Raw genomic sequence first — 12885 nt, forward strand, 5'->3', positions numbered from 1 at the left:
AATTGGAGGGTCCAGCACCCCAAAAATCTTTTGAGGTTAAATGCACCAGTGCGATGCTGCCACCTTCTGGTGAGTTAAAGATTACTTTTTTAAATATATCCCTTATTATCCTTATTGGCTTTGATGAAATATGTGATTTATGATATGATGTGCATTAGAGTGATTTTGGTCAGAATACAATTTATTTATTTTCTTCTAGTATTTTTTTTTTAATGTTTGGTGAGCTTAATTTGTGTTAATAGTGCATGCAATGCATACACGTCAAATTCATAGGTCAAATTGCACATAATATGCACAATTAAAACTTAATTTACAAAGATTTCTGATTTGGTAAAATAGCGTTAACCATTCTCCCAACTCTTTTTTTGCTGTATGTAAAAAATTACTTTTTAGAGGATTAAAATCTTCATGGGTCATTACGATTCAAAATAAGGCCAGGAAATCACTTGAGTAAAAACAGAAAAAAGAGAATATATATATATATATATATATATATATATATATATATATATATATATATATATATATATATATATATATATATATATATACATACAGTGCAATGCATAAGTGAATACACCCATGCTAAAGTTGACTAAAAAGAGGAATAAAAAATCATATTTTGGAAATTGAACTTAATGCCTTAATTTAAAAAATTAGGAAAAATCCAACCTTTAAGGACACCAATTTTCTTTGTGAATGAATAATGTATCGTAAATAAATAAATGTTCTTCCTTAAAATACATGGTGCATAAGTGAGTACACCCCTATGTTAAATTCCCATAGAGGCAGGCAGATTTTTATTTTTAAGTATTTTTTTTAAACAAAATTTAGGATACTATGCATCCTGATAAAGTTCCCTTGGCCTTTGGAATTAAAATAGCCCCACATCATCACATAGCCTTCACCATACCTAGAGATTGGCATGGGGTACTTTCCATAAGATCATCTCTCAATGCAAATCAAACTAGCTTTTAGGCTAACTGAAATAAAACCATGCCAATCTCTAGGTATGGTGAAGGCTATGTGATGATGTGGGGCTATTTTAATTCCAAAGGCCAAGGGAACTTTATCAGGATGCATAGTATCCTAAAAAAAATAAAAATAAAATACTTAAAAATAAAAATCTGCCTGCCTCTATGGGAATTTAACATAGGGGTGTACTCACTTATGCACCATGTATTTTAAGGAAGAACATTTATTTATTTACGATACATTATTCATTCACAAAGAAAATTGGTGTCCTTAAAGGTTGGATTTTTCCTAATTTTTCAAATTAAGGCATTAAGTTCAATTTCCAAAATATGATTTTTTATTCCTCTTTTTAGTCAACTTTAGCATGGGTGTATTCACTTATGCATTGCAATATATATATATATATATATATATATATATATATATATATATATATATATATATATATATATATATATATAGTTTCTACATGTATATAGTATTTAGTATATAGTTTAAATAAGGGCCCAATACTATACTACTATATACCAGAGGTGGGAGTAAGTCACACATGTGCAAGTCACAAGCAAGTCTCAAGTCTTTAACCTTCAAGTCTCAAGCAAGTCCAAGTCAATTTTGAGAAAAGCAAGTCAAGTCAAGTCAAGTCACTGCTTTATGTCAAGCAAGTCAAGTCAAGTCGTAGCTTGGGTCACAAGTCACTGGCAAGTCATACAAACGTTTGATGATTTCACTGAATTTATATATTAAATAAGTTTTTTTTTTTATATATATGCATTTCCACATACAGCTGAGTGGTTACTACAATAAAAAAATAAAAAAATAAACTAAACCTAAAATGTAAATGTAAATGTAACTGAAATTAGGCCAACATTCAATCATGAAAAAATAAATATGCCTCAAACATTGCAGAAGACCATTAAAAGGGATTAAAACAATTCACAAAAAGTATGCCACCAAATGGTATTCTTCAAACTGGCATCCCCTTTATATAAGTTATATATATTAAGTTAAATCCGCCTAGGCTAATTATAAAAATAACTCATACTATGGCAATTTTTCCACCACATTTTGAATTTTGGGTGCATATTAATTCTGCTGGCATTTTGCCCCCGACCCCCTGATAACATCTAACCCTGCTTTAAGAGAAACATAAAACACGACAAAACATTAACATTTTTTATGTTGCTTTTTGTCATTGGAAAGAACGACATATTTGGCTTTAAAGCATGATTGGAAAGAAATGTGGCAAATGTTATACAAAACATATGCCATCATTAATTATCATTTGAATATTGACAACATTAAGCTTCATTTGAAAACATAATTGTGTATAAAGAGGCATGCTGTTTTGACCAATATTCTCTCTAGATTTAAATATTTAGCTTTAAAGAAAGTCAAATTAACAAACAGGTTAAACAAGCCATAGCTTACTTTTAGACGTGGTGAATGAAGTTCGACTGTTCGAGGTTGTGATGGTCGTCCGATATCCCTTGCCAGTTATTATGCGTACAGCAAATCTTCTTGTATGAATATTGTCAATTTTAGTCTTTATATCCAAAAAGAAACGATGCTGGCCTTGAGATGTTTTTGTATTAAGCACGCGCTCACCGCGATGTGTTTTTTCTGTGCTTGTGCAGCGTCACGCAATCGCGCAGAATCTGATGACCGGCGTCAATGGTTCCGTTGCTTTCATTTTGTTCATCAATTGATGTTGCGATGATTTATATAAAAATGTATATCAAGTCATTCTCGAGTCATACAGTTCAAGTCAAGTCAAGTCTCGAGTCATTGGATCTCAAGTCAAAGTCAAGTCGAGTCATTTTCTTAATTTAGTCAAGCAAGTCTCAAGTCCTTAAATTTGCGACTCGAGTCTGACTCGAGTCAAGTCATGTGACTCGAGTCCCCCATCTCTGCTATATACTAAGTAATATAGTATTGGGCCCTTATTTAAATTATAGATCCAAGGATACTAATAAATGTGTTTTTATTCGCCTTGATTGGCTTTCTGTCAAAAGTCAATATCTTAATCAAAAGATTTTTACATTTTAGTGGGGTATGATGCATTATTTTGCTCATTTTAAGGGATTAGTTTGATGGACAGCATTATTTGTTTTGAAACAGACTGACCCTTATACTAAATTATGCAACAAATAAATGAGAAAAGACTGTTTACAGATACAGTATTTTGCTTCAGGATCTATTGTCCACAAGCTGTTTCTTTGTGTCTGTTTGCAGTATTTGTTTTTGCCACTAGGAGACAGTGCAAGAATATACTGTACATTACGAGCCTTTAAATTGAGCAGAGATCCTCTTTGTGTCATGTTTATGACGTTTTAAAATGAATGAAACTTCACACACTCTGAAGCGTGACCACTGTATGCTGTTAATTTCTTATATTCTTACACAAGCGCTGTGATCCACCAGAATGTGTGTTGAATTCAACAGCTGTTTCAACAAACGTGGCTGTGATTTATCCTGCGTTCCCAGGCCTGAGCGTGGCTTTTGGAAAGCCTGTTGATTCAGGACTGCAGTTCAGTTAGACTTGGAGAAAAGCTCGGAATCCACACCAGATGAGCATCAGAGGGAATTGCGGGAAGTAGTCCATACAGGATATTAAAGCTTAACAGCTCACATGGGGGTTTGTTTCTTAGTTAACACCTGAAATCACACTTTGAAGAGTGTTCGAAATGGACACAACAGGGTCACACTGATTGCAAAATAATATGTAGAGGTTAAATGGATGGATTCCATGATTTACAATTATTACTCACTTTCTCACACAGACACATAGCATATCTGTCTATCTGCCAATATTTTAACATAAAAAAAAAAAAAAAATTATCATTAATTTATCAAATATATAATAAAATAAATGAATTAATAATTTAATAAAATAAATTTTCATTTTTTTTACAAATTCATACAAAGTTGCCACCTCATAAATTAGCTATGTTTTCTCACGAGGCATTAGGCATTTCCCGTATGTCTGTTGTCTGTGAAATGGATCGTGCTCCTCACATGACCGTCTGATACGTCACAGACATTGAGGCATGCGTTAAACACTCTTATCAATCATAATGCCAAAGTTTATTCAACTGGTCCCAGAATAGTGTGTCCAGTGCAGAAAACAGCACACAGTTAATATTTACCCTGGTGATATATCCAGATGTCAGAATACTGTGGGATGTTCCATTCCACTTCTTATTATTTTATTTATTAATATTATTTCCATCTTAAGGGTTAGTTCACACAAAATTAAAATCAGTCCTCATTTACTCACTCTCATGTCGTTCCAAATCTGTATGCCTTCTGCAAAAAAACTAAATATGTTTTTTTTTCTTCTTCTTCTTTCAAATCATTTGGACCTAAAACAACATCGGATCCCTTTGACTTTCATTGTGTGCAAAACATTTTTTTTTTTTTTTTTTTTAAACTCTGTTTCTTTCTCTCTCTCAAGTGTGCATAACACAAAAGAGTCATCTACAGCAGTATAGTAAAATCTCCAGGGTTTGGCACTCGTTCCGTTATACCACCGAGCCTAAGTGCTGATTGTGCCAAAACACTAAAGCCTCATTTGCCATTGCGGCACTCAGGGGAGCCATTGGGTTTGAGAGAATGACCGTAGCATGTTGAAGTGGACTGAATGTATGTGTGTGTACTTGTGTTTGAGGAAACTCGTGGTCCGGCTCTGTGATTGTGCTCTCTGTGTAACCCGGCACGGCCCAGCCCTTTGGGACCACTGCTCTTTACAAAAGGCCAGCATGGGAAATGCCAACCCCGCTCCTCCTCCTCTCTCTCTTTCTGAACATTCTTAAGTCCTTGTGTCAGATATTAAGCAGCCCCCTCCTAATCCTCTTTCTCTCCCTACATCTCTTTCACACACCCCTCCACCTCTCTCTCTCTCTCGCCTCTCTACAGTGCCCTAGTGTTTATACTCTGAACATCTGAGTTCCTAACAAGGCAAACCCATGTACAGTACAGTCCCCACAATGCACTTTCACACCCAATATGGTAGTCCTGATCTTTTATTCTGTGCACTGGGTTCATGTACACAGAAACGTGCTGGGCAGCCCGCATGGGGCACGATTGTGTGTCTGTTGTGAGAAAAAACAGGACTGACAATTACAGATGAGGAAAAACAGTCGCACAGCAGTGAGGAAACTAGCGGAAATGCACAATAATTACAAAGAAACTGCATGTAGAAAACTGCTTGTAAAATGTACTCCAATAATCTTCGTTTTAATTCCAACTTTAAAAAACACATTAGTAGTGTGTATGACTGTCTAAAAGTACTAAGTATAGTATTTTATACTGGTTTTTGTTTTTGTTTTTTTATATATACTGTTTCAGTATTCCAAAATTCAAGATTCAATCAACCTGGTATCTTGAAAGCATGACTTTGTTCTCTAGGTGGGCTGGTAGACTTTCTACCTGTCTAGACTCCCATATGATGTGTATCAGCCTGCCAATCAGATTGGAGTTAGTGATTTCAGATAGATTTATTCAGTTTTGTGTGCAGTATGCATCACAATGATATCAAGCAGATATCAAGAACCAGGAACATAGACAACAGTGGAAATGCAGTGTAACAACATACAAAACTTCGCAGTGAGTGATGGGGTGAACCAGACTTATATGGGGTGAGCTAACAAGATAATGAGACACAGGTGAATGTGATAATGAGTGCTGATGAGTCCAGGCAGAGAATTATGGGAGATGTAGTTTGTGAGTGAAACATGATAGTCTGATGTGGAGTGCCCTCAGGTGGCTCTCAAGGGCACTCCAGCTGATGACCGTTACACACACACATAATTCTCTATATGGCATTTATTATATATTTATTTCATACGAATTATAAGATCTTGTACCCGTGTGGAATCACTGTAAAGCACTGGCTCGTTTCACTTTATTTTACAGGCACAGTCCTCTGGAGCAATCTGGGGTTAAGTGCTTTGCTCTCGATGATGGCAGCTCATGAATCACCTTTTTCTGGGGTATATGTTCCTGTAGCTCAACTATTAGAACATGGCGCTAGCAATGCCAAGGTTGTGGGTTTGATTTCCAGGGAACACACAACCTGACAAAGTGATGAATGCTCAACCTGTGAGCCACTTTGAATAAAAACCTTTTGGGACCTTTTGCATAACCAGCTCATATCTTCAACCATTAAGCCACACCAGAATGAAACTCTCATCAGTTCTTCAAACTGTCTCACATCCGACACACTCCCAAACAGGAGGATCACACGCGAATGAAAATATCCTGAAATGAAAAAAGTCAATAACTATGCGGACATGAAGCCAAAATACTATTTTTCTTACCACTCCTGAAAGGCTCCCATGCATAATTTTCCCCTATTGAGACTTTCACTACTTTTCTCAAAGACTAAACCAATGAGTTATGAAAATAAACACTGCAAATATAACGTATGCACAGAAATATGTGAAACGAGACTGAAAGAAGGCCATATTACATAAGGTACAGTCCACTCCAGAATAAACACACATTTTTAAACTCTGGATTTTCCCAATGCCCTTTAGTTCACACTCTTAAAGGAATCATCTGAAACAGAGTGGATTTGTGAGTAGTATGAGCCTCCAGTCCAGTGTTTTTATACTGTGACCTGGATTTCAGGACGAGGAGGAAGACTGAAACAGGCTACGTTCCATAGTTAGCTGCCTACGTAGGGAGTATTTTAAGGCATCATGTGCACATTCCCACCACCAAGGCTGTTTCAAAAGATAGACAGCATGATCGTACTGCTCAATATCTCATACAGTTTTGCTTATCAAATATTAATAGTATAAATCAACACAAAAATACTGAATACGTTTTTTTTTTTTTGTGTGTGTTTATAGAATGACCTAAATATGTCGCTTAAGAACTCCAAGAAAATCTGTATTTTGTCTTGTTTTGCAGGATAAAATTAGTTTGAGAAGCAAAATTGTACAGAATTGTATATGGATATGCATCGGTGATGTTTGCTGGATTTAAATGTTCATAAATAAACCATTTAATCCTCACAAAATTTTGTTGATTTAAAACAAATGTTTTTTGTGCCTTGCGAGGAAAAATCAGATGACTGAAATATAGGGCAGTATAAAGCAAGGCAGCTCACTAGGTTTTGAAATAGTTTTAGCCACAAAGATATAACAAGTTGCAGTTGTCTCTCTCTGCCGTTAGAGGAGTTTGGGAGATATTAGGTGTGGCTTTGGAAACATTTCATCACCTTAGTCACCAAAAAAACGCTCCTTGTGTGAAGGCCCTCTGTTGCTGAGCTCCGCCCCTGTCCGAGGAATGGCAGGTCAGACGTGAGGAACAGAGTGGGCTCTGTGTAAGAAGAGCAGGGACGCTCGGCCCCTGTTTGCTGAAGTGTGCTGTGTTTGTATGTGCAGGGAGATGGATTGGAATGGGCTCGAATAGGAGGTTCTTTATGTTCTCTGGGCCCCACAGACACTGATAATCTATAACACTATTTCAACTAGATCAGTTTTCTAAATGATATTTGAGTTAGAATTATATTCTGAAAACAACTGTGATTTCCTTGAATAATATGATAAATTTGGAAGCTCTGTATTTATTGCTAGAGTGTCTTGATGTGGGTGTTGTGGAAGATATTTATTATTTATTTTATTTTAATTTTTGTTTTAATTATTTGTTATTTTATTTTATTTTATTATTAAATTTTTGTATTAAATTTTTTATTATTTAATTTTATTTAATTCTGTATGTTTTTTTTTTTTTGCAGGTAGTTCTTGATAATTTGTGATTTACCAATTTTGGCCAATACAAACTAAATTCTTCTAAGCTCCTCGAAAAAAACAAAAACCAAACCCCATTTAAAAAGAGCTTGTCAGTATTGTGTCTGATAAATTATCAAAGAGTGCAAATTTAGCAAGCTAAAGTCTAAATAACAGTAAATTATCATAAAATCTTACAATGCAATGCATTAACAGTTGTGAAAGTACTACAATGTTTATAACAAAGATTAGCAGAACAATAACAATTCTCATCCAGTGTTCTACACTGGTGGTCTATGACTCTGTCCAGAAATGATAAGATAAACACTGAGGAAAAACTGGTCTTGGCAAACAGCTTCTGTTGTGTCGAGCAGCTTTACTTCAGTCATTGTAGTCTGAGGAATTTTCCTCCATTTTACATGAATTACAGATGATGTTAATTGAAAACCCATAATGATCAGTAATCTGAATGATCTCTGTATGATCTTGCGGGGAACATGTCCTCCTCAATGTCTACAGTGGTTACGGCCCTGCCTTTATTCAGCCACTGTGGCAAATAATGTAGCACTGTGGCATTAAAATGTACTAATTTGTAAATGCACTTGTAAATGTTATTTATTTTATTGTATTTGGCCTGAAAAAAGCCTTACATTTAGAGTATTATAGTAAACAAAAAGTTTCTGAAATGTACAGTTGAATTTCTAAAATATAAACATAATGTTTTTTTTTTTTTTTTTTTTGTCTCTGCAGTTTGCCGGTTAGCCTGCCACAGGAAGTGTGAGGTCAAGGTAAGAAACAAAGCATTCTTGATTAGTCATATTACACACCATACCAGTGTACAATTTGTTTATTTTTAACAGGTTATGCATAGAAAATGAATGTCTGTAACATTGGAATTGTGTTGTGAGAGACTTTTGCTATTCTGTCAGCCTTCAGAATTTCCCTAAATGGTCGTGTCTGCTTGTACAGGTTTGGCTCCTTTTATCAAATCCACCATCACATTTCTGTCTGGACGCCAGACAAATCTTATCACAGAGGACATTTTTTTTCCTTGATAGTGGACAAGCCCCTCTGGTTGAGGAAGGGTATTGACATACTTGGGAATCTAAAAAAAACATCTGCATGCTGTCCTAGGACATGTTTGGCTTGGCCAAATCGTTCCTTGTTCAAGAATACCCTCCCCAAAATTTATCCCCTGACTTTTCCTGTATGATAATGCCGTTTTGAGAGTGAGAGTGTTTGAGATTAGCAAATAGGTGGGGATATTTTGTTCGGCTCTATTCCAAAACCTTTATTTTAATACTACGAGGAAGATGCCATCTAAGGCAGCATCCCAAACTTAAATGGAACCTCCACTGATTTTGAACACTCTACACTGGCAGAAACTCAGGTGACATGACTTAACTCTTTCCCCGCCAGTGTTTTTGAAAAAAAAAGTTGCCAGTCAGTGCCAGCATTTTTGATAATTTTCTCAAAAGTTTCATGGCCCCCAGATTATTTTGTTGTATGAATATCTGAATATACAATATATGCAAAGAACAGACCCTCAGCTTTTAAATAAAATAAAACAAAACCAAAAAGTTGTATTCTAGCTACATGGATTCCTTTTTTATCAACACTTGAATGTGGGTAAGTTTAATAAAAAAAACCCATTTTGAGCAAAAAGCTTTGAATTATTTTTATTTTTTTCAAAGACTACGTCTGGATCGGATTCAGAACGATGATCAAAATATAGGTGGAGTAAATCGAGTCCATCAACAGTAGCTTGCACAGTCCTATAGCTTGTCCTGGGTCGACATTTCAGTCAGTAAAGTTTGGCAGTTTTGATTTATATGCTGTTTAATATTGATGATCGTGTTATTTTACAAATGCATGCTAACATGCTATCTCTTGTTTCTGCTTCTTCTTTGTCTGTATTTTGATTCAGAGATTCAGTTTTCTTTAGAAGATGCCTAATAGCGCCCCCTACCCTATAACAGTGAAAACACGGAAAGCCGAAAATCTCCGCCAATGGCGGGGAAAGAGTTCAAATTGATTTCAATAGAGTTTGGTGTTGTCATGTTGCTAAACTAACAATGTGACACTTTAATAATCAAGACATACTCAAATATTGGGTAAAATTGGCACATTTTATTAAATAATGTTTAGCTATGTTGTCTAGCTTTTGAAACAGCCTTTGGTGTCTATGGCGCCTTAAAATGCTGCCTACGTTGGCAGTTCACTAGATTTTGGAACAGAGCCGCCGATTAGTCCTCTCCATCATCTCTGAGCTCCATATGGCAGCTATTATTGTGCATATTGGTGTGTGTGTCGGGCAACTAGCCCTACTAATGCTGTGCCACTTCTTGCACCAACAGGAAATTCCAGAGGTGTGAAGGGGTGCATGTTTTTAGAGGCCTGTTGAGTTTACTTAGCAGATCAGTGCACACTGGCATTCAGAAACACTTGAGATTTTTGCCGTGTGGTTTGTAGTAACTACAGGATGTCTGGGGATGTTGTTCTCTTGGAGACCATCAAGAAAAAAAAAAAAATCAACAACAATCCAACAGGACGAGTCATTTTGTTTGATAGATTGCGTCTGATTGGGAGGACAGCTATGTCACCCAGAAGCTCCCTTGATTAAACTGCGATTGCGACTCCAGATCTGTTTAGAGACCTGTAACAACTTCCCTCGCCAGAATCACTGAGGAATTTCCGACCCCATGATCCAAGAATGGATGCAATTCGTTTCCTGCCATTAGATAAAAGATGAAAATAACGATGAATGATGCAGAGCTAGCCTTTGGATTCCTCCCGTTTTTTAAGTATTTATTACGGAAATGACTTTGAAGTCAGCGTGAAAGGCCGTTTGCATTGCAAAAAGAGAGAAAGAAAAAAAATCAACTTGGATGTTTAAGTCATTTCAACTTAAATGACATTAAACTGAGCTGAATCTTGAATAACTTGTAAAAAGTTGAAAACTTAACTTATTTTGAGTTAAAGAAATGTAAAAGCATATGTTGTCATAACTTATTGATCATATATTTTTTACAGTGTACATTTACTTACTATTGTACATTATGCATAATTGCAAGTAACTAGTCCTAACCGTAAATCTATAGTAACTACATGCAGTTAATTAATACTACTCATTACTTATTTGAGTAAGCACAATGTAACTACATCACCTTAAAATAAAGTTAACCGCAATGTAAGCTGAAAAGGAATGTTGTAGAAGCAAAGCCTGTTATTTTTTGTTTAAACATTGTAAGTTATTGACAAATCGTTCCAGTAAGAACAGAATTGTGCATTATACAATTAATAGGCTCAATTTACAGTAAATTTCGTGTTGACTTTCCAATTCAAATTCGACTGAAATCCAAGCAATTTCTATAATTCAAGCCTTTGTCAGATGGACAGTTTCCACACCAACATGTTATTCCATAAATGTCCACATCCATATTTAGATAAGACGTGGCCGCTGCGTAACCTCTGCCACTAAAAACAAATGCTCAGACCATTTGCACTGGCCAGACTTGGCTGCCAACTGATTCTGGTCTGATGGAATAATGGAAGAAACGAGACAAATGACACATGAACACAAATATGACATTGCTAACAGACACAGGATAAAGTATCCTCCGACTGAAATACACGCAGTTATCTGAATTTGGTCCAGAAAAGTTCATGTTTAGTTGCACTGCTAAAAAGTTTTTAATTTATCTTTTTTGACTGGTTTTCCAGTAAAACATATCTAAAAACCCATCAAACAAGATACATTTACTTGAGAAATAACAATGCTTGAGATATCAAGACTTTTTTATAGATTGCATATGTATTTTGCCTTTTTTCCACTTATAAACTTCAAAATCCATAATACATTCATATTGAAGATATATTCTCTGAAAACAAGTCTTAATATCTTATGCAGTGTTGCTTCTCAGGTTATTTTTATATACTTTTATTGGTAAGTTAGACATTTTTTTGAAAGCGAGAGCTGGAACAAAATTCAATTAAATCCAATGCAAATTCGATTGAAATCCAAGCAATTTATATAATTCAAGCCTTTGTCAGATGGACAGTTTCCACACCAACATGTTGTTCCATAAGTCTTCACATACGTAGCCGCTGCGTAACCACTGCCACTTTCACGGTTTGCAATGTGTGTGTGTGTGTTCACTACTCACTGCTCCTAATGTGTGTGCACTAACTTGGATGGGTTAAAAAATGCAGAGAACAAATTCCGAGCATGGGTTACCATACTTGGCCTTCACATCACTTCACTTCAATAAGAGAAAGGCCCACATCATAAATGTGTCTTAGATAACAGAAGGTTGTGCAGGTCAGACAGCTCCAATCACAACAAATTCACCTCTTCTTTTCTCATTACTATTGCTCATTTCTGTCAACGGCGTAGCCTGGTTTCACGAGGGGTCGGAAATGACTGCAGCGGTTCACAGCGGGTTCATTGCGCACGGGCTTGGAACAGGTTTAAGCACGTCCGTGAAACTGGACTTGATTTGAATTCCAAAGGCTGGAAAATGAAGTGACAGTCTCTGGGTGATTGTAAATATAGGCAAGTGAGGTTAAGTGGGAGAGTAAATGAATCATTAGACTCAAAGGCCAGCCATGAGCTGTAGAGAGCTAATGTGAGACGCCGACGGCGAGCACGTGTGCAGAGTGCCAGTGCATGCTGAGGAGGCCAATTATTGGAAATGCCAGAGGAAATCAGTGTGAATTAAAAGGTGTGAGAAAACATTTAGTCAAAGACGTCAGATGCAGCTTCATTGCGTAGTCTGACATGTTTCATGAAGGTGAAATGTTTCATTCCTGTGTATAGTTAGTGTCACTAATGGGAATTGCAAAAATAATGACTATTGGTGGTGGGGATTGTGACTGTCACTAACTAAATCTTTTGAATCAGTTCATCAAAAAGATTTGTTCATTCATTCATTTAGGTTACCTTTTCTATAGTATTTTTCTTTTCTTTTTTTTCAGTGAGCTGAATTGAATCAGGTCGCTAATAAGATTTGTCTAGTTACTTTTTTTTTTTCTTTTTTTTTTTTGCATGTTACGAGTGACTCATTAAACCATTCACTCACCTAGATAGTGAGATTAATCTTTTAAATCGGTTCACTAATACAATTTGTTTATTGATTTGCTTAGTTACATGCTTAGTTCTACAGGTTTA

The 12885-nt window shown here is 35.8% G+C and overlaps 1 protein-coding gene across 9 annotated transcripts in view; it reads left to right on the forward strand.

The window, feature by feature from the left end:
- tns1b (tensin 1b) overlaps window positions 1–12885 on the forward strand; it is a 224740-nt gene that overhangs the window by 87407 nt on the left and 124448 nt on the right. For all 9 annotated transcript variants that reach the window (XM_084421587.1, XM_084421595.1, XM_084421596.1 and 6 more), the window contains exon 3: window positions 8466–8503. In XM_084421587.1, the coding sequence (XP_084277713.1) occupies window positions 8466–8503 (38 nt within the window). The remainder of the gene's footprint in view (window positions 1–8465; window positions 8504–12885) is intronic.

This window comes from Rutilus rutilus, assembly GCF_951802725.1.
Source record: "Rutilus rutilus genome assembly, chromosome: 10".
NCBI lineage: Eukaryota > Metazoa > Chordata > Actinopteri > Cypriniformes > Leuciscidae > Rutilus > Rutilus rutilus.